The sequence below is a fragment of the Anthonomus grandis genome, chromosome 16, assembly GCF_022605725.1.
Source record: "Anthonomus grandis grandis chromosome 16, icAntGran1.3, whole genome shotgun sequence".
NCBI lineage: Eukaryota > Metazoa > Arthropoda > Insecta > Coleoptera > Curculionidae > Anthonomus > Anthonomus grandis.
The window spans coordinates 12,405,044-12,428,629 of record NC_065561.1 but is presented as its reverse complement, the minus strand read 5'-3'; the positions used below and the strand labels follow the sequence as shown (position 1 = coordinate 12,428,629).

Here is a 23,586-nt window from a genome sequence, read left to right as displayed (position 1 = left end):
AACCAATCTCAACAGCAAAAATATGTTTAAGGCACTTAACTCCTACGCATGTTCAGCTCTTAGTTATTCTTTTAGGGTAATTAATTGGAGTAGGACAGACATAGAAAGGCTACAAAGAAAAGTGAGGACCCTACTTACTAAAACGCACAACCACCACCCTCGAAGTGCCACTATAAATCAAATAGACGATTCCACTCCTCTACAACTTAAGAGCGAGGAAGCGCGCAGCTACCATCATACGGACCAGGAAAAACTCCGCATCTGGATGGAGAAGCCCCTTCATAGGCGGCATCCTAATAAGATCAGCCAAAATCATGTCGACACTGCTTCGTCGAACTAATTAACTCATTAGAATCAGCTCGAGATGCTCGAAAAGGACATGTGTGTTCTCGACAGTGTTTTTGTTGGTGAAGTGATCACCGGTGAAGTGACAAATGAAGCGAGGTTTCTAGGGCTGGTTATTGATAGGAAACTTAAGTCCCGGGACATGTGGCGGTCGCAAAGACTTTCCTGGGGAAGTTTTGCTGTTAAGGTGAGTGCTCGCGAACTTGGCTGGGTTGGGTACAACAGTTTACTTTGCTTTAATAGAGTCTCACCTTCGCTATGGGATCTGCTTTTGGGGAAACGCTAGAGATTTTTAGGTGCAGACATTATGTACGCTTAAAAAATGTACCGTGCGATATATCTATGGAGCTAATCCGGGAGATACCTGTCGTCCATTATTTATAAAAGAAGGTATACTTACAATCTTCTGCCTTTATATACAAGCGATGGCATGTATAATTTATAAGAATAAACGGAGATTCAGGACAGTCCAAAATATCCTACTCGGCATCAGAAAGATTTACATCTCCCAATTCAAACATCATTAACCAACAACTCAATTTTCTATGAGGGAATAAAGATTTTCAACCATCTACCAGGAAACATCGAAGAGGCAACTTCTCCTAAAATATTTAAGCGCCATTTAAAGAAACTGCTGTTAACAAGTTCTATAGCAACTCATTTTAGACCTACTTGTAAGAAATTGTGATTTTCATGGAGTTTTTTTTATCTCAGTTTTAACATAAAATTGAAAGTCTGTTAGTTATAAGAGTTTGTTTAAGATTTTATTTTTATTTTTTTTATATACATACTTCGAACACTAGCGGTTAAGTGTAGCTTATAAGTGGCTTTGTTTATGACACGTTTATATTAAACAATAAAGCATTTTTGACTTTGACTATTGTTAGGTGCTTTCCAAAAAAAACTTATTTTTTCCACCATTTTTAATTATCTTTTTTGCGTATCTGCATTTTGTCGTATCATCAACTTTTCAATATTTAATATATTTTTAATTTTTTTTGGGAAAGCAGCACTAAATATAATAAAACAATGCGTGTTAGTACAAATATATTGGAAAATATTTCTGGCAACAAGAAAGGAACATATTTGAGCCCCAGCAAGTAGATACGCCGCTGTGCTCGACCAACTGTCGTTTCGTTCTCCCGCTACTTTCGCTGTCAAAAGTCACAAAAAGTGAGGTTATGTCAAGTTTGTTTAGCATCTATCCTGGTTTCCAAATAATTATTTTATTATTAACATTAATTCACAAAATTCGAAGAAAATGAGCAGTTTTCTTTGCAGTTCCATTCCGGAAGATAAAATGCTGTCTTACATTTACGATGATGTGGACGATAGCGATGTATTTGCACTAGAACCCAACATCAAGGGCTCAGAAAATAATGATAAGGTAAGCAAAATCACTTACTTTAACACCTTTCAGAATAGTGTAATTATATGAAAATTCGCAATACATTCATTAAAGCCTAAACTTGTATAGTTCCTACTGTTTATTCTAGCTTTCAAAAAGTTGCTTGGTGATCAAATATACCTCAAAAGTATCAACAATGATGATCAAGCGAGCAATCTTTTATTCACGAACTCAATTTAATATGACTAAGAGTGAATTGATGATCCATTCATTTAGAAAATAATTCATATAAACAAACAATATACATGAACATTTGAAGCCACACATAAAATATTCATATATGTAACTGTCAATCAATTATTGCTTGTTGTCAACACTCTTTTTAAAATGACACTTCTTAAATTTGTCAAAGTGTTTATTAACTAAAAAAGTCTCTATAAAGTTGTATTGTAGGGATCAGAAAAAATAGACAACCAAACGGCCCCAAGTTATGAAGTACTTAAAGAAAATGAAGTATTGAAGGAGACTATTAAGAAATTGAGTCAAGAGAAGGATTTATTAGAAAGAAGGATATCAGAAGTTTACAAAACTGCTAAGGCTGAGTTAGAAAGAAGGGATAGAAGAGTGAGAGAATTGAATGAAGAGAAAAACAATCTTCTGTTTAGAAGGAATCCTGTTGGTTTTAGGAATAGGCAGCATTTTAATAAGCCAGATCATAGTAGGAAGGAAAATGGTAAGGACGGTTTTTTTTTTAAACAAAATAAAGCTTGTAAACAGTGTTCGAGCAATTTAAGATCCAACAATTATCAGAAAAAAAAAATCTTTAGTAGAAAAGGGTAGAATGTAAAGATTTTAAAATAAAAAATATTTTGGATGAATCATATTTTGTACTAAAAAATTTTCTACAAATTGACAACATTCCAATGTGAAATCTCTCTGATAAGTCAATTTGCTACAAAGATATTTGGTCTTGTCAAAATTCAGATAGGAGGTATGTAAAAAAAGTTGACAGTTATCATAAATCAATGGTAATTTCAGGTCATTTTCCGATAAAATTAAGAAGGATAATGATCCCACATTTAGTACACATATGTAAATTTTGTCTGCAAGACTTTGAGTCTCCAACCCCAATCCAAACTTAACTTCAACTCCCATCCAACTCCAACCCTATTCATTAGAATTGACAAAATTTTACTTATAATATGTCCAATTCCTGTATGGCTGATGCTTATGAGGTGAGATGACAACACAGGTTACTATAAAATACTTGACAGTGAAATAAAACTTAAACTAGGATATGATAGCATTAATAAAGAAGATATACTGTCAGCATTTGATTTTAAGGCATACAGATTAGCATTGTAAATTTCATACTCACTTTTTGACAAAAGTCAATATGATTTCCAAAAAAAAATATTCTGAGTCTGATATAAAGCAAATATTTTAAAATATACACACAAGACACAGTAATCAAACCCATACTAATATAAAAAGCTCTCTCAAGGTAAAAAATGATTTGTTTATTCTGTATTTAGCAGGAGCAGATTTCATCAAAATGAAACCTAATAATATCTGTCTGAGTGGAGGAATACAAATACCTAGGTTTCATAAATAAATAAATAAATAAATAAATAAACATTTATTATGCAACAAGAAAATATTACATAAAAGGTAACATTCATAAATGTGTTCTTCCATGCTAGCTGAAAAATACAGTATTAGGGGGCAGTTTCAATATACTACTTTATGATAAACTCGTTTCCTAAAATTTGCCTTGTATTTCTTCTTAAAAGTGAAAAGTGAGCATGATCTTATTAAGTTGTATACTTCAGAGTTTAACAAAAATACACCCTGATAGGCAAATGAGTTTTTAAAACCTTCAGTTCTATGCGCTGGTATTTGAAATTTTGTAATGTTTCTTAGGCTGTGATTATGTAAATCTTGTCTTGCTGTGAAATAATCTGAAAGATATTTAGGGCACCTTGATTTGTAAGTTCTGTAAACAAACTGACCAAAATGTAAAGCTGCTCTCTTTTCATATTTTAGTATTTTATTGTCAACATATGTTGGTGTTATATGATCAAATTTTTAGATGTTGAAAACAAATCTCATAGAGGCATTTTGAGCTAACTGAATTTTGTTCTTCATTTCAAGAGTGAGGTAATTGTAAAAATCATTGCAGTAATCTAGCTGTGACCAAACAAGAGCCTCCACAAGCATTAATTTGATATTTTTGGGCAAATAATATATAAATTGATACAAACTTTTAAGTAAAGCATACATGCAGGATAATTTTTTATTGACATGTACCTAAAAGTTTAGGACCTCATCAAAAATGACACCAAGATTTTTTGCTGATGCTGAACAAGGAGGGCTGTTATTTAGATGCAAAGTAGTGAAATTAAATGGAAGAAATTGTTTTTTTATTGTATTAAAGCTATGAGTTAGTATGTGCTCAAAATCATCCCATGCTGTCTTGACCATTTAAATATTGAGTTTAAGTCCTCATTAATTTGCTGCATACATTGACTTGCATTATGAGGAGCAAATTCGGATAATAGCTGTGTGTCATCTTCATAAAGATTTTTGGAACAAAATCTCTGAATAATCTGCTCTGGAAGATCTCTAGTGTAGATGCTAAATAATAAGGGTCTGAGGATTATTAGGAGTACCCTGGGGAACTCCATAACCAGTAACAACAGGTTCAGATCTTGCTCCATCCAGTTCCACAATTTGTGTCCTCAGTTAAAGATAACTTTGGAATCATTTTCAAACACTCACTGAATAACCGAAGAAGCTTATTTTAGCCAACAGCATTTCATGATTTATGAGGTCAAAAGCCTTACTTAAATCTAACAGTACCAGGCAAGAAACACAAGAAGAGTCCATATTGGTTGATATCTCAGAAGCTACTTTTGTTAGGGCTGTGGCTGTTTCTTCGATTTCTATGATTTTTTCCGAAAACCAGACTGTACTAAGGGTATAATTTCATTGCATATTTACAAATTCAAGCAACATATCCAACACTATTAATTCAAACATTTTGGGCAAAGATGGGTAAAAGAGAAATTGGTCTTAGCTCTGAAAGATTTTCAATTCCATTTTGCTTTGGTAATAATAGAAGATAATAGTATTTAATAACAATATTTAGTAATAATAGATTGATAATGGAAGTTTTCCACATTTGTTGAAATTTCCCCTAGTAGATAGAAGTAAACTAAGTTGGGAAACATGTTCTTATTGCTTCTATAAAACAGTTCCTTTTGTAAGATGCTCAAATCAATTAAATTCAAGAAAGAAAGAAGAAAAGCCTCTAAAGCGATTCAAGATACACGTCCTAGTGAATGATTTGCATGAAATCCAAAATCATTAACGATTTAAGACTGTTTTTCCAAAAAACTTGTTTTTGGTAATTCCAAATATCGTCGGAGAGTTGTGAAGCAGGAATAAAAATTGCAGAAAATTGTATTTTTTTATGAAACTGGTTTATTGTAATTGGAGAAAATGACAAATTATTAATTATTATTGCTATCTACCTATTTATTTACCTGATGAAGCCTGGTCGGCCCTGGTAGAATCGATCAACTCACCTTGGACATTGAATATATTTTCAAATTGTTTAAAATTAGCGAAAGTGATTCCTATCCATAACAATGGAAAGTCTGATTTATCCAAATTGTTGGTCAAATCTCGCTTGATGACGTTTCTAAGATTAAACCACATCCTCAGTATGTCGCAATTTAGTTTTCAAGATAAATGAAGTACAGATGATTCCATCTACAACTTTATTTTCCAACTGCCAGATTAATGGTGGTGGCGTTTCCGCAGCAGACTTTTGCGATTTATCGAAGGCTTTGGATTGTGTAATCCATAAGATTCAGATGCAAAAACTTGAACTGTATAGCATAAGGGCCATACAGTTCAAGCCTTCTTGGTTTATCTCTTACTTAAAAAATCGTAAGCAGCACATTTACGTCGGATCTTCAGGTTGTGAATATGATTCAATAGCTTGTTCCACAGGGCTCGGTCCTGGGACCGATACTGTTTCTGCTGTATATCAATGACCTAACCTACCTTAATATTCAAGGAAAATTTGCTTTATATGCTGATTTGTTAGAAATGAATTACAGTCTTTTTTAGGTTTAGGATGAAAAATTACTGGTAAGGCCTCGATGCTAGTTATTTTGTAACTGTTCTTTTGTTAAGTTCTGAAATAAACTGTTGTTAAAAAAAAACAGATTGTCTAACCTAAAAGCTTTATGTGCTAAACTAATATCTAATGAAATGAAACAATCTGGCACAGTTATAGTTATTAGTTTGATTCATCTGAACAGGTTCAATGATTTGTTAGACAAAACATCAACATTCCACAAATTAGACAGAAAAGACAATTTGGTAAACAAATTTAAGTAGTATTTATTTTATATTTTAATTATTTAATGTAGCTACAAAAATATACTTTAGAGTAATATAAAAGTTATTACAATACTATGGCATATTTTTAATATTCATATTATACCTATTTACTTATATCCATATAAGTAAATAGGAGCATAGGAAATCTAACATATATTTTTTTTTTCTTAAAAAATGTTTCATCAAAGGATTTTTTTGCTTTAATATAATAGATTTAATGTATAGATAACAGGCAAGCTTTTTAAAAATACCAAAATAAATCCAAATATGATTAGTCTTAAATTGCTCAATTAGTGGTTTTGAATATCTGGGCCGGTTATTTTAAAATTTTGTTAGAACTCAAAAGTTACATAAACTGATTTTGTATGACTATGGTCTATTTTTGATACACATAAGAGAATATTCCATACCTTAGAAGGGAATTTTTGCAATATGTAAAGGTCTTATTTAGAGTTTATATAGTTTTGGGACCACAGTCTGTGTCACTACTTTAACATTCAATTAAGAAGAAAAGACTTGTATGGGTTTTTGCAATGTTTACAGTTTCACTATACACAGTATCTATTCTAGAGCTTTCTAGACTTTAGAGTGTTGAAGATATTAAGTATGGTACAGATCCTATCTTATGGAAATCTTCTATGTATATAAATATTCACTAGCTCAAAGCCTCTAGCTCAAGCAAAAACTCATGCCTTTTGACTGAATGTACAAGGGAAACTCATACAAAATTTAATGGTTATGTATATAGAATTCACACACATATACATAAACATAATGTTTTCTAATGTAACTAATTTTTCCTATCAGTTTCATAGACATTATTAAATAAGTTGTATCAATTTTTTAGAAGTAAACACACTGCCAACCCTGCCGACAGATTCAGGAAAAATAGACCTAAGAAAAAAAATATCACATGCATCACCAAAACCTAACCTAAAAAAGCATCAAGATATACAGACTGACTTAGGCACCACAAATAAACCCATTCAATCCCCTACCACTCAAAACTTAACAACAGTTTATTCTGAAAGAGTTTCCAGATTAAAAACTACAGGTGATAATGTAACCTCAATTGAAAGCTCTTCAGATACAACAAAAATAATATTCAAAAAAGATAAATTAAAGCAATCACATGAAACATCATCCAAGATTGAAAGCATGACACATGAGCTACAAAGCACAAATGAAATAGTTATTGAGGATGAACCTATAATTAAAGAAGTCCCAAAAGTGAACATGGGGTCTGAAACAGAAAACACAGGAGTGATAAATAAAGACGCATCTCTTGAACTTAAAGTAGTTAAGTCATTAAACCAGGTAGATTTACAAATAAAGTCTCAAGAGGTAGTAGAAAATAATCACAAACCTATTGAAGAAGGAATTGAAGATAGAAATCTTACAAATGAGGAATTCCAAAGGTTTGATTGCATGAAATATAAAATTCCAAAGAAGAAGACTAACAATGATGATAAACTTTTAAGTCATGATAATAATGTCACACAAAAAAGCATTTTGACACGACCATACTTAGATAACGAAAAAAATGCTAGGAATTGTGACAAAAATCCATGCACCAATAAAAAAAACAAGATTACTCTGCTTAACCAAAACCGTCAGATAAATACACAGGAACATGGATCGAAAAGTAGGTCAAAACATGAAAAAATATTAACACATTCTTCAGAATCAAAAAGTCCTGGTAGAGAAAAAGGAAAACTAAGAAAAAATGAAGACCATACATCAAAATTGGCTAGATCAGAACAGGTATCAAAAGTTTCAAGGTCAAGAAGTAAATCAACAGATAACAAAAATCCCAGAGACAAAACACCAATAAGGGATCATAAGAATTCAGAGCAGCCCAAGAGTTATAAAGAAACCAATATTAGGACCAAATCTAAAGAAACCTCTAAAACTGCTTCAAGAAGTCCTTCTATTCATCAACTAGAAAGATCAAGAACCAGGTCCCTCTCTTCACCTGGAACGCGTCATAAAGAAGATCGAAGATCGGAGAGCTCGTCTTCTACCTGTGAATCGACAAATGGTCGTAGGAAGAATAGACTTCACTCCAGAGACCGTAGAGGAACGAATTCTCCCGAAAATGAAGGTACTCATAGTTACAGATCAAGACAAAAGATAAATGAAAACGCCAGAAGAAAAGAAAGTAAACACAGTTCTAGGGAAGGCAGATTATCTCCTAAATGTAGTGAACATCCTAGAACCAAAAAACCTCCAAGAACTCCTCCAGGGAGCCCACCTAGAGAACCTAATAGGGATAGAGCGGATCGAAAAGAGAAATATGTTTTTAGACAGCATGAAAGAAGATCGAGGTCTAAATCTTGTGATCGTGTAAAACATCGAAGGAGTAACAGCAAAGAAAACAATTTCAGTGCCAGAAATCGGGGTTTCGATCATTATAGAAATAGAAGATTTCAACAGACACGTACAAGAAATAGGTCACCAGAATGGCCAAGTAGACTGAACAGGCAAAGAGATAGAAGGGGTTTTTCAGAGAGGGCAGCTAAAAATGGACGTATTCACCGACAATCCGTTGGCCGAGATAGTTCGGCAGGATTTAATAGAAAAGTGGTACAGAGTCGCCTGAGAGAAAGAGAAACCCGTCGTGAGATGTTACGTGAAGCGTATAGGGCGAGAAATGAGAGCAGTTTTGATTTGACCGACCATGCCAAGGGGTAAGTTGAAAGCAGTTACATTTATTTAAATGTGTTTTTATATTTCAGTTTAAAAAAAAATCCTTCATTAATTTTAAGGTGTTAAATAGGAATATTTCCGATGCTTAGTTGAGGGTTTATTTCAATATATGCCTAAATATTTATAACGTTTACCTCTATGCGCCCTCGCCTTCGTCTTCGATGAATATTGCCGCGATTAATTTCAGTATTTCTGAGCCTAGTAGCTAAACCGGTAAAGACTCTATGATTATTGTCTTCTGTCAGGTTCTGTATCTTTGGATTTATATACGGGCTGCAATGCGTGCGTTTTGCATTAACTCCAAATACACTGCTAGCTACGTTTGGCATTTTTAAAAACTTAAATGATTTCAAAATCTGTCTTCGACGTTACATTTGACATCGATCATAAACGTTTTATCATGACCCCGAAAATATTTATCAAATTTATTTGTTTCCAAAGCTTACTATTGACTATGTGACGCAATAATGTCAGCGCGGCGATAGATTTCATTGTTCAAAAACATTTTAATTTATAATTTTGGAATAAAATAAGATATCGAGTTGCGGTTTGCGCCAGTTTTTATGTTTTTTTATGCTCTTTTAGCTTAAGTAAAAAAATTATATCGTTGTTTTTAATATTTGCCAGAAAATCGCTGAAAAAGTCCAAAATAACACAAACCGCCCTCTAGCGCTCAACAAAACAACTAAAACGGCTAAGTAATTATACCACATAAAAGCCTGATAATTATTCTTGAAGACAAAAGTAAGCTCGTTGAAATTCGTTAGACCAATTCAAAGTTATCACGAATTTTAGATATAAATATTCAACCCTTTCCCCACCTATTATTTGACAGATTAGAAAAAAAAGTTTGAAATAAAAAATGTTTAGAATTTATCATGCTTTAAAATGGCATCATTCTTCTCTAGGATTCACTTTGAATATTTTCAATAAAACCAATTTTTCCTATTTCAATGTTGTATTGCGCCCCCTAGCGGTCATCGTACGAACTTATAAATAATTTCTAACGATTTCTCTTTGCCGCTTTTATAAGAAATATTTTTTTCCCTATGCTGTGGGATGACTAGTTACTGAGATATGGCCGGCGACCTCTCTTAGTTGTACACCCGGTACAGTTTAAAATAACAATTATTTTTTTGAAGAACGTGACTGTCAATAATTTTTCTTTTTGCACAATTAACGAAATATTTTTTATAGCCGTGATGCAGCTCTTCGCTTATTTTTATCGAAAATCTGTTATTTTTGATGGAAATAACCCAGAACTCACCACGTGGAGGTAGCTGCATATCGAGTTCCACCACCCTCCCATCCTTATTTGTACTTTTGTGATTAATTTTCATTAAAAACTTGAAGGTATTGACTTTTTGACTCGAATACTGGCAAACTAGCTCTAGAAGCAATTCGTGCCCTTATAAATCCATCCCTTGCTGTATTTCCACATACAGCAACTGGACGCTTTTTTTTTTTAATCAAACCTATTTCCTGAAACCAATTTCCTGTTGGTTTGCTGTTTTCCTACACTTCAATAATCTTCTGAGACCTAATTCTCTCACTGTTTTGCCAGCATACATAGCCAATATCTGACATCGGATGCCGGCGACGAAAACTCAATGTTAAATCCAAAATAGAAAATTATTTTAAACATTGATTTTGTCACATGGAAATTGGTATGTTTATCGTTGAACATTTTCCATAGCTTGTTCAAGTTTAGTTCACAAGACAGAAACACGACAGGACTTACTGCGGTTGTAATGGCTTTCAGTGGCTGGCAAATTATTTAAAAAATCACGAATTTTTTGCTTCTTGTCCAAATTTTTGTTGCCATAACGGTCACCACCCCGATTCTCTTTAGGAACGTTTCCGTCTTGTACGGTTTTTATTAAAGTCTGTATTCGGTTCTTTGAAACACTAAAGGCTAAAGCAAAAAACTGCCTACAAACGGGCACCATAAAAAATTGCTCTCCTTGTCGAATTCGAAAGAAATAAGAAGCAATCATACTTTTGGCCTTTCTTTTTTCTTCGTTTACACCATCCCTAGGTCTCTTCCTTTTCGGCGGACAAACAGACAGAAGATGACATAGTTTCTGATCTTGTAATATTTTATTTAGTGTCTGGCAAAACTTTTGTCTTGCTCTCAAATATTCCACTTTTGGAACTTTAGGCTTCCTTTTTCTACTGCCAACATTAATATTTCCCACTCTGACATCCAAACTACCGAAACTTTTCAAAACGCCCATAACAAACTTAATTTTTTGTAAAACGCCGATAAACAAACGCCACACGGCTAAAAACTACAGCGAAACATAGTAATCAAACGACAATAATACCTCTTCTCTTGTCCAGACTCGTCGATCGTAATTACGTAACTAAAACCAAAGAAAAGTAAAAAACCGCTAGCGAGATGTGCATACAACGATTACAAGGTTCCCCCACTCCCTACTCTCAAACCGAGATGCGTTGCGATTAAAAGTTGGTGTAATTGAATCGTCATCACAGAACACAAAGAGGAAAACTACTGAGGAAAATTACTGAGGAAAACTACTCCTTGCGGGCACAAAATGGACATGCCTGATTTTGGATAAAATCGGTGTTTACCCATAAGAAATAATAGTGGACTTGTCCGATTTTGAATAAAACAGATTTAACTTTCATGTGAGGCGGACATGTCTAGTTTTGATCGAACACAACACCTTCATATGGGAATTTAACGGGGACATGTATTTTTTTTAAACGATTTGAAGGGGTTAGTCGATAGGAATGATAGAAAAGATAGAAAAATCAGTATAAAACGTATTTTGAACTTTTGTGGACATGTCCTTTTTTGGAATAACACTCCTCAACTGTAGAATTACGTCTAAATTTTCTAATAGAAAGATTGATTATTAGAATATAATTTAAAACATAGGCACTGTAGTATACTAAACTTTTATTTGGTTCTTTAGTGTTCATTTTTATCTATCTATGGCATAATATACTTTCAGGTACAAGAGTGACGAACCAATGTTGGAGATAGAAAATCTAAGCACTTCTAAAATGGACGAAGAAGCTCTTGAGAGGTTCGTACTAATACTGTTTAGATACAACTGATTTTGAAAATATATTTCTTTTAGGCTTTTAGCGGAAAAACGGAAACTACTTGAACAAGATAGTAAAATTGGAACTAATTTGAAAAGTGATACGGAATCCGGAGAACTAACAGACGATGATGACAACGAATCTCCCCGAATTCAGTCTAAAGTAGAAAAACGTGAAAATAAAAGAAAACCTAAATTACCAAAAGATAAAAAAGAACCTGCCAAGAAAAATATAAAACATTCTGAATCTATTGATTTAAAGTGGGAAACCATAGGCGGTAAGAGTGTAAATAATTATCGCAATCTTGTTGACGTAAAACAAGAAAGAAACAATGAAGATAAGAATTTACTCTCCACCCGTGATGAAAATCGCGGACTTAAAGAGACCAACAATAAACAAGAAAACAAGTCTAGATATGACAAATATATTTCTGTAGAAAATAAACAGAAAGATCTTCAAAAAGATTCTAATACAAATGAAGAAAACCTATCGTATGAAGAGATTTTTACAAAAGCCCAAATGGTGAAAAAAGAATGTTTGGCTTTTGAGTTAATTAAAAATGAAAAGATCCACGTCAAAATGAAAGAGTGTATAGAACCGTTTACTAAAGAAGATGCCGAGTCTGTTAATAATATGGCGAAATTTTTGAAAAAAGCTACGGAAATTTTTGTTTTTGAAGATATAGCGCCACCTAATACTTCAATTCCTGTCACTGGTACCGCTACCCAACCATTAATAGAGAAGAAAAAGATAGGTTTAGACGCGTATAAAAAGAGACGTAGATCTACCATTGAAAATCCTCAGGAAAACAAAGAAGAAAGTGAATTTTATGATGGATCTAAGAAAATAAGTGAAGCAAAATCAGAGGAAAGTGAACAAAAAGAATTAGATAATAATTTATGTGAAATTTCTAAAGACAACACCGAACCTCTGCCAGGTTTAGTAACTATCGATCCGCCTCATGGTGATAGCATAGTAGAAAATAACGAAAAACAAACGAGTGAAGAAGACAGTTTAAGATATAGATCACCACCGATCAATCAAGCACAGATAACTTACAAAGACTCCAATAGTTTTCTACAGGATTTTGACTTATCTGATGATGAAGAGCCACTTGAAGAACCAATAGAATCCAAAGCTAATAAAGTACCTAAGATTAATATTATAGATATTTCAATAATCAAGCCTGGGTAAGATTTAAACATTATATAAACCATTTTTATAATCTTTTATTTGTTTCAGTGCTCCACCACAAGCTGCTATACAAGAGGAAGTGAAACAACTTCATAGTACTCATGATATTGAATGTATTGAACATATTCAAGAGGCTGTTTATGGAATCACTGGTCAGAAAACCCTTAAAAGGTTAGAACAATAAAAACAGAAAAATAATTTTATAATTTCTAATGATGATGTGCTTTGTTTTTAGCATAGATAAGTCTAAAGATGTATTAAATACCGAAGAATTAGAGAGATGCCTGGAAGACGAAGCATCTTCAGAATGCCAAATAGCACAAGCACAGTTGTCTCGGAAACAAGCAGGATCAGTGTTGAGTGAAAAAACTAGTGCAGATGTGGAATATCAGATACCTGGAACTCCTGAAAAAGACATCGTTAATCCTTTAAAGAACACCAGGGAAAAGTTGATTGATATTTTTGGAAGCCCACTGTGAGTATAATTATTAGAGAAATCGCTTACGTTTATAATATACATACATCTCCAAAAGTCGAGGCCTCTCTTGCTAAATTTTGACCTGTTTAATTTAAGGTGGTCATGTTTAGTTTATAAATAACATCTTATCTTAGCATAGGATATGTTGCAAACAAATTTTTTTGGTCGACGATATGCAGGCATTTATAAAATGTAGCAGTTCTGATTTGATGTCGAGTGACAAAATATCGATTAAATTTTTGGTACAATGCCAGGCAATCTGATTTCTAGTTTGATCGGGCAAGGATAGTGGGCTTACATCAACAAGATTTATCAAATCATTAGATTGAGCATCGCTTGAATATTCCACGGACTTTGATACGGCGCCCTTTTCCAAAACTGAGAGGTCACTGGTCAACCTAGACATTAGAGAGGAAAGATCGATGGCGGTAACGGTTTGAAGTCATTTTTGTGTAATATATAAAGTAGGGTGGTTTTGACAAGTACCATAAGAAGAAGGTTTTATTCGTAACATTTAAGGGCATGAAGGCCTTTAAGGGTGCCTAAACTTACACTTGAAAATAGACCAAGATGTCGCTGATCACCATCATTAGTTATAGATGGAAGGACTTACTTTTGTCAGAGAAATTGTTCCTTATCAAGGCGGATTAATGTTTTGGTGGGGTAAAATGTATCGCCGTATGTATGATCTCCGTAGCCCACTTATTCTCATAGAAGGAACAGTGACAAGTACCATATACGGCTACGCTGATAACATTGTTGAAGCAATCTTTGCGTAACGAATTTGGAAATAATTACATTTTTCAAGACGACAATGCCAGACACACATCGCAGGCAAAGGGTAGAAAACCTATTATGGGAAGGCAATATCCAGAGAATGTACTGGCCGGCCAACTCTCCCGACATAAATCCTATTGATCATGTATGGGATTACCTTAGTAGAGCAATATCCAATTGAGATAATCCGCCTTTGAGGCTTTAGGACTTGACGGTAGTTATTGGGAAAGTCAAAAGTAATAAAAACAACGTATTCAGCAGTATACTATCTGCCTAGCGTTTTCGTCCGTAGGCCATCATCAGGGAAACAGAAAACTCTACAAAAAATTTGAACAGGTTAAAATCATTAAAATTAAATTCCAGACTACTTCTTTACAATAATACCTAATAATTTAATAGAGTTTCGCAAATATAAAAATTATAAGACGAAACAAAATTACAGACCAGACGACGTCTATTTGGAAGTACTCAATTAGCATAATACTCTGATTAGCATAATAAGCCATACGCTAAAAATTACTCAAAATGAAACATGATCAATTATACTGTAAATGCGAGGAACACCTCTCTGACAGTCAGTGTAAGTTCCGTAACTTAACTGGTTTCTGCGGTTGTGCCGGTTACCGTTCCATAACTATACAATTTCTGAAATTTGATTCGGTTAATTTGGTTATGAAACGCGGTTCCTGAAAAATTGATTGCAAATGTCAACCGAAACGACCGATCATTTTTTTCGGTACCTTCGGTTTTTCCTACGGATGTCGTGGATTAAACGTATTTATATTCTAAGTTTAATCTACGACATCCTAAAATCCTGTGTTTATAGATTATGTTATGAAGTTTTGTTGTGGTTTTTTCCTGTTTATGAAATTTGATCGTTTCAATTTATTGCATTCAATACACTTGTATTGATAGCAATTTAAATCCAGGGTTTGATCTTGATATAATGGAAGTATGTATTTATATACAGGGCGTCTCACGACGAATAGACGCGATCGATATCTCAGAAACTAATTTTTCAAAAATTTTGAAAATTTGGCAACATGGTACAGTCGATGGGGGCCACACAACTAAAATATTTTGACAGTTGTGACGTTTCCGGTTATACCGGAAGTAGGTGTCAACTTCGTTATTTTTTATAGAACACCCTATATATTTTTATATTTTTGGCTTCCACGTGAAATTCTAGGTATATTTTGTGTATAATGTCCTATACCTAAGGCTAACCGTTTTTGAGATATTTTTAATTTCATATGAACAACTATGTTTATAAGCCCTAACGTAATTACCGATTACTCCCTTTTACTAGCCTTTATTTATTGGTTAGTTTCGCTTTTATTTTAAAGGAAGGACCACTTTAAAAGACTATTTTAATATTTGGCTTAAAAAAAGATATAGGGGGGTAAAAAACTAGCACTAAAAATTAAAATGAAAAAATCATTAAAAGTCAATTTTTTTAAATGGAAATCCCTTATTTTTATAATTTTTTCATAAAGATAATTAAAAATAAGGTTAACTTTATATAAGGTTATCTAGTCCAAAAATTGATAATTTCCGAAATATTGACAGTTTAAATTTGGCCTAATGTTAAAAGCCGTATAGTTGTTTTGTCTTACTGCCGCTTCCAGCGGTTACTATGACAACCATCATGATCAACTAATCAACAATCCTTGAGCCGTGTTACTATACGGCTTTTAATATTAGGTCAAATTTAAACTGCCAATACTTCAAAAACTATCAATTTTTGGACTAGATAACCTTATATAAAGTTAACCTTATTTTTAATTATCTTTATGAAAAAATTATAAAAATAAAGGGTTTCCATTTAAAAAAATTGGCTTTTAATGATTTTTTCACTTTAATTTTTAATGCTAGTTTTTGATCCCCCTGTATCGTTTTTTTAGTTAAATATTAAAATAGTCTTTTAAAGTGGTCCTTCCTCACAAATAAAAAAATCTGTCGTCCGCATTATAAAAAAATCTGTATTACAACCAAATCGCTGATGTCAAAGTTAAGGATGTGACTACCTAGTACGTTCCCGTTCAGCAAGGGTGTGTCCTTTATCAATTACTCTTTACCTCTGAGCAAATGTTCGCCGTCGCATTGGACGAAGCACTGGGGATGTGATAAATAACTTGCATTATGTAGACGATCTAATTCTACTGGCAGAAAGTGCTGATGAGTTGCAGGCATTACTGAATAGGGTTGTTGCTAACAGCAAAGAAAAAGGGCGCAGATTAGCTATGAGCAAAACCAAAGCTATGGTTATTAGAAAAAATGGTGAGTCTTAAGCAAACCTGAGCATCGGCGACCAAGAGATTCAAGAAATCTACAGCTTCAGATATCTGGGATGCTTATTGAATAGTAAGTGGGATAGCACGCCGGAAATAAGGTCTTCCATCAAGCAGGCTGGGGAGAGCATTTAGCAACATTTAGCAAGCAGCAACTTTCTTGCTTCTCGAGACTTGTCAATACCCCTACGTATTCGTTTACTACGGTGCTACTTATTTCCAATTCTACTATGGAAGACTATTGAATGGAAGTGTGGACTTTAACAAAAGCAATGTATAGCTGAATAGAACCGTTCGAGATGTGATGCTACAGTCGCCTGCTATGAATATCATAAATATCATACGTAGACAGTCCGAAACACCGAGATGCTTGCCTGTCTCGGGAATAAACTAGATAGAAGTTTTGTTTACCATCAAGAAAAGCAAGTTAGAATAAGAAGAAGACAAGTAAGAAGACGCACGTCCTGGCTGATGGTGTGAATTTGACAAAGCTGTCTGCAAGTGCCGCTGCTATTAACATAAAAATCATAAGGATGATCGCCGACGTCCTAGGAAGACATGTGAAGAAGAAGAACCGTCCGAATAGATATTAGCAATACCCGACATCCGATTGGTACCAATGCCCTTTATGTTGATTGTGTAGAGTTTGTTGAACGGCTTGAAACATTTGCGAGCAAAGTGAACTTGAACCTCCAGTAGAGGAAGCAAGTTTGTTGCTTCTTGCAACAAACTTGCAAGTTCAAGTGGGCAAGTTCTTTGCAGGCCTATCCCCAAATTTAAATTTATTGCAGCAAAGCGGAAGCGCATTATTGTGAGTAGGCGTAGTGTGTAGTATTGCGACCTCCTTGATATACAATATGTCCAGGGCGTCAGACACAGCTTAACTTCCAAAGCCCTGGTTGGTGTGGTTTTCATTGCACCCGTTATGTTTTCTATTTTCCAACAAAATCCTGATCCACTTTATGGCCTTAGACAATAGCGCCATACGTTAGCATAGGTCTTATGATAGCTTCGTAGATCCACATAAATAACTTTGGAGAGAAGCCCCATTTATCTTGTCTTGCCTTTTGTACGCCTTCACTGTTTATATCAACACAAACTTTATATGTACACAAACTAGATCTAGAGAACCATCAACCAAGAACGCACTAAACGTAATAGAAGATGAATGGAGCATCAAATATAGAATCAAAACGCATCATGGCAGATGCGCCTTTACTTTACACAAATGGGACAAGAGTCCAAACTCCTGTGAATGTGACGAAAACCAAACCATCATCGTTGAGGAATGGCAGGAAACGGCAGACCAGAAGATTTTCTTTTAGCGACTCCAGAATCAATAAAGTATATAAATTTGTTGAATGTTCGTTTGTTATAATTTTGTTCTCATATAGAGGGTGTCTCTAAAAGGTCTGTACAATATCCTAGGACATATTCCTGAGGTCAAAATAAGCCTTAGAAACTCCAAAAAATCGGCTTTTTTTACTGTGGTTCAAAGAAGATGCTCCATACTGAACTGTTAATTTTGTAAAATGACCATAACTTTTTTGCAAGTCTGGTTTTTGTAAAGGAATCAATTTCCCTAACATTTTTTAGTAAAAAATGTAGTTAGCTCTTGTTAGAACCCGCTGAAATTGACCGTTACCAAGATATTTCGCGTTTTAGTCTTTGATGCCGCACCGGAATAATAAAAAATTGGAATTAAATTTTTTGTGTTGTTACTTTTAACGTAGTTTGCAGGAAGATTTTTTTAAAATTTAATGAGAATTAATAATTTACTTAAAGTAATTGTAATTATTGTAAACTTTTACCAATTTGTTCAAAATGACCTCTGTCAACATGAATACACATATTAACGGCGTAAAAAGTTAAACAGTACTCTTTACATCAACTCCCCATCGTTCTTCAGTATGTTGGCTGCATTTTTCATTACTTTTACCATAACTCTTCTTCTGTATTAATTATTCTAGAGTACACCATCGTTTTTAAAGACCCCTACAAAAAATTATCTAATGGAGTCAAGTCCAGTGAGCGTCGTGGCCAGTTTACAGGCGCGTCATTTCTTCTTCCAATCCATTTATTTGGATATTGTTGATGCAAATAATTCCGAACATTTAAAGTGAAATGCGGTGGAGCACTATCATGCATGAACCACATATCTTGCCGAAGTTGTAATGGAAATTCTTCTAATAAATCTAGCGGCGTATTTTGTAAATGTTCTAAATAATTCACACCAGTTAGGTAAAATTACAGGACCGATTATAAAATGGCCAATGATTCCCGCCTATACATTGACCCTAAACTCATGTTCAAAATTAGTTACTTTAGTGGCATTGGTATTCTCATCAGCGTAAACATGTTGATTATGACAATTAGTTACACCACTTGTCGTAAAGCATGCTTCATTTGTAAAGAAAATTTGCTTAGCAAAATTTAAATGTTGTTGTCTGTTTTCATTGATAAATTAACAGAAGCCCAAATGTTGTTCAAAATCCGTAGGCAAAGGGTCTTGATGTGCTATGGATAAAGCTACTGTTCTTTGAACCACATCCTTAGATGCTCCTACTTCTAAACCTAAGCGTCTGATGTTAAATGTAGGATCTTCATGGATTCTTTCCAAAATTTGTTTCTTCATCTAAGAAGTCCTTATCTTATGGTGCGGTCCATAATTGAGTTGAGTTACAGGAGCAAAACTACCGGTTTCGTGAAGGCGTCTCTCAATAGCAGCAAATGTTTGATGATTTGGTATACGCCGATTTGGAAATCTTTCTAGTTGCTAGGTACTTTACTTCCGAAGCATTTCCTTCTAGTTTTACTCCATTGTTTTGTCAAACGCACCCTTCATATCAATAATTCACCCAAGGTGAACTCTTTGTGGTCCATAGAGTTTTCCACCCGCCTTTAAAACTGAGTGTAGGGCTGAGCCGTAGTTGATCTCCTTAGAGGTTTAGGATGAAGCGGGTTAGTCGTTAGCATTTCACCCTTTTATATCGCACATTTTGTGCTTTTCAAACAAAAGGATAATAGGGCGATAAGCTTTGGGATTTGTATAGTCCTTCAATGCAGCTATGCATAGCGTATAATCACTTCATAGAGAATGTTATCTGTGTAGTAAAGTTCCTAAATCATCCATTTGAATATCTGCATAATAATACGAAAAATGTTCATTAAGGAATTCACTCATTCACTCGCTATCTGAGTTTTTGAGGGTGGAACACAATGGTGATTTAGAAAGAGAATACCGGCTGTTAAATATAGTACACCGGTTGAAGATAACCCAAAATGTCGCGTTATATGCAAGTCCGACATTTTCTTTCTAAGGCACTTGTACATTCATAGCATGTTTGTTTTAAGGATTTTATTACGCTAGCCTGTTAAGAGGGTAAACTTATCATTTCAACTTTAGATTACGTCAAACGGTTATATTTAAATGTTTTTCAGTAGAAGATTAAAGGGTTAAACATTTTAGCAAACATTTTTAGCAAATTGCCGATTTTAATACTACATTCTGACATCTTTTTGTTTCAGGTCCTCTTGTTCTCCACTTGCTCCAAAAACTAATAAAGAACTAGAACATCCGGCGGCAAAAGTTAAAAGAAATATTACTAAAAAATTACTAAAAGCTACAAAAAGTCGATCAAAAATCAAGAACCTAACAGCAGATGAAGTTCTGCTCCAACAAGTGCAACGTGCCGAGCCCGAACATTCCCAGTCACTAAATACCGAAAAAATTGCACCAGAACAAATTCAAAAGCATTTCGCTTTTTTTAACAGCCCATGCCAGTAAGTTCTATTAGTTAAATTTACGTTGTAGTTACTCAAGGATGCTTACTTTTTTAAATTTCAGTATTCCACCGATGCCGTTTCCACAAAAAAGTATCGAAGATCATACAAATAAATGTAACCAAGCAAAAGCAACACTCTGTACACAGAGTGATTCTGAAAGCAGTACTGATTCAAGTGAACCAACACCTATAAAACCAGTTGCATCTAAACGAAAAAAAACTGAAAAGAAAGGCAAAAAGATAAAAATCAAAATGAGTTTTGGAGCTCAGCCTAATAAACACAAAAATTCTGATGAAAGTCCTGAAAAGGTTCAGAAAAAAAGGAAAAATGTTGCAAGTAAACGAACAACAAAGAGTAAAGAAAATAAAACCTCAAAGAAAGCTGAGAATAATAAAGTTAGCACTCTTAAATCAAATAAAAAAGCCGACAGTGACATAGTGAAACCTAGAGTAGAAAAAACAGCCTTTATTGAAGACAATTCCGGTATAAAGACTAGTGAGGAAAAAACAATCAGTACACCTGAGGAAAGCTCTCCAAATACGCCTAATAATAAAAACAGTGAAGGCAATTTAGAGACAATTAAGTCACTTACAGAAGGAGATCAATCGGATGTGTCAAACATAAGGCGAAGTATTAGAACAAAAAAACCATCCGTGAAAACGCCGAAGAGAATAACTCCGTTAAAAGTCGGAGAAATTGATAAAACAGGAAATATGCTCGGAAACATTGAAACAGGAAAACGAAAAGGTGATAATGATCTCGAGGGCGTACCAAATACCAAAGTTGCCAAACTAGGTAAAGAATTACCTCAGATCATGGAGACTTACATTAACATACAAAAAACCGATAGCCAGCTTTCTTCCCTGACTAAGATACAACAAATGAGCGAAGATATATTAAATAAGAGTTCCGACGCATTGCCAAAAACGGAAACCGACTCTAAATCTCCCTTTAAGATACCTTTCGATTTGTCTTTACAAGACGAGTCGTTTAGTCATATAAAAACGATTCACATTGAGGAATCCTCGACGTTGATGAATATGTTTGACTCTGATTTACAACAGCTCATGAACCTAGGTCCAAATAGCGATAAAAGTTTCTTTTCTAATGAAGAAAAAAAAGGCGATTCGCCAAAAGGTCCCAGTCAGATGACAAATTTCGTTAATTGTTTAGATAAAAATGTTAAAGCTTTTACTTCGACGCCAATTAAAGTGCTAACGAAATGCGATCCGCGAGAAAAAGTTTTACAACAATCAGTTGCTGTTGCAACAACTAGTTGCTCCTCGAGTACTGGAGTGACATCTGATGTCAATGCAACCGTAGATAATGCCAAAAACTATTTTTCTAAACCCTTGAAAAGGGACAGAAGAAAAAAAGTTGCTACGGTTCTGATTGACATGACTTGAATTTCCTTTAGTTTTTTGACATTCAGATTTCGGTTGTACGTTATATTTATCTGTGATAGAGTATGTATTGAATTTTAATTTAATCTGGGCAAGTTGTGGATCGTTATGGTGTTTTTGTTCTACAATCATTCAAAGATTTTCCCCGCATGTTGTAATTGCTTTAGGGGTAGAAAATAAGAATATTTCTTTAAGATAATGTATACGTTATCCAGTTCTATGTAATTTTGTACAGTTTTAAATAAAGTTTCAGTTTGAGATAGTAATTTTTAATTAAAAAAAAACTTAGAACTGCAAAGCTAAATTTAAATCTTTTTAGAGTGGCAATTGAGTATAAACAATCAATAGTCTAAACACTTAGTAAACGAAAAAGAATGAAAATAATAAATCATTAATCAAATAATACATCTTTTTTTGCGAGATTTCGAGATACTTTGAAGTCCAATGTTCCTTAAACCCGTTTTAATTCTGTTAACAAATACACATGCATTTACTCAGTCCCTTGCCATATGATTTTGTGTTGATATGGTGGGCCGAAAAAAGCCGATTTTTTAAAAGACGCTAGTTTGGAAAAAGTGCCTATGGTTATCATACAGGCAGGGAAATTTTTTGAATTAAAAAAAAATTAACTGGGCCCAGGGGCTATTTTAGGGCTCAACATTTAATTGTCAAAAAAATTAGGGGCGCTACCTTAAAATCTTTTTTAATTAATCTGTTATATTCCCAGAAAAAATTTAAAGATAATAGTAAGCATTTTAACCCACCCCATGAACGAAGACATTTTAAAAAAAATCAAATATATACCATAAATCAACATATTTGTATGATTGTGCACGTGCACTCGTGTAGCCTTTTGCTTGATTAGTATAATTTTAATTATAAAACTATACTAATCAACCTAGAACCCACCACGCGGAGGTATCTGCACCTGGAGTTCCTCCCAATTGGGGACCTTCCCACCCATATATTTCTAATCTTACTTAAGTCACGTTACGTTTTTTAAAATATTGCGACTTGTTATCTAAAATTGGTAACATTTGTCGACCTTCTAATTTCATTCGAACGTAGCCGTCTCTGGACTCATCGCCACATACTTTAGTGGAGGCCTCAGTAACCAGTTTGACGCAGCGTTCTACTGCCTGAGTGGGACATGGAAATTTCTCAAAGTTTGGCACAAATGTACCTTTTAATAAATTATCCAAATCTTCATTTTTAAGAGCAACTGTTAAGGGTGGTTCAGAAATTACTGTTTTTTGCCAGTCTATTAAATCAATGTAATCTTCAGTGGCTAAGTTGATCGAAGGTACCCTAAAGACTCTCACTTCATTGCTGGGATGCATTCTGCATTTTATTATTCTTCTCACAGCCAATGTCTTTATATGAGGCCTTGGGTCTGTTAGCATTGCTAAGAGCAAATTTTCAGAATGGGCAAAATAGACATTGGCGGCAAAGACTTTGTCGACTATTTTAGTAACTTTAGGTGGAAAAGTTCTGGAAAGAGTAATGGCTTTCCACAAATGTGCTCCGTTGTAGATCAGTGGTTGTGTTTTAATATCAAACCAAACAGGGGCATATACTTTCATAATAAATTCTGATAAAATAACTAGGTTTGATAGGGGGTTTTCGGTGGCTACATATAAACGCAGTCTCCTGTTGGCTGTAGTAAGCCAGCGAGCGTGGGACAACTTTCCAGGATCTTTATTTGCCAGACTTTCCGGACAGTGTCCATGTTTAATAGCAAAACAAATATTATACAAATATTGT

At 34.1% G+C, this 23,586-nt stretch overlaps 1 protein-coding gene across 1 annotated transcript; it reads left to right on the top strand.

The window, feature by feature from the left end:
- Positions 1 to 1,513: 1,513 nt before the first annotated feature.
- LOC126745771 (serine/arginine repetitive matrix protein 2-like) lies at positions 1,514 to 22,080 on the top strand. Its single transcript, XM_050453760.1, has 9 exons — positions 1,514 to 1,732; positions 2,147 to 2,426; positions 6,957 to 8,799; positions 11,800 to 11,874; positions 11,929 to 13,083; positions 13,136 to 13,258; positions 13,323 to 13,562; positions 20,162 to 20,416; positions 20,481 to 22,080. The coding sequence occupies exons 1-9, from the start codon at positions 1,607 to 1,609 to the stop codon at positions 21,823 to 21,825; spliced, it is 5,442 nt and encodes a 1,813-aa protein (XP_050309717.1). The 5' UTR covers positions 1,514 to 1,606; the 3' UTR covers positions 21,826 to 22,080.
- The last annotated feature ends 1,506 nt before the right edge of the window (positions 22,081 to 23,586 follow it).

Excerpts from the sequence above, each read along its gene's own strand:
- LOC126745771 (XM_050453760.1), top strand. The coding sequence starts at position 1,607 with ATGAGCAGTTTTCTTTGCAGTTCCATTCCGGAAGATAAAATGCTGTCT. Across the intron at positions 11,875-11,928 it reads GACGAAGAAGCTCTTGAGAG|GCTTTTAGCGGAAAAACGGA; the intron begins GTTCGTACTAAT and ends TATTTCTTTTAG. Across the intron at positions 13,563-20,161 it reads GATATTTTTGGAAGCCCACT|GTCCTCTTGTTCTCCACTTG; the intron begins GTGAGTATAATT and ends TTTTTGTTTCAG.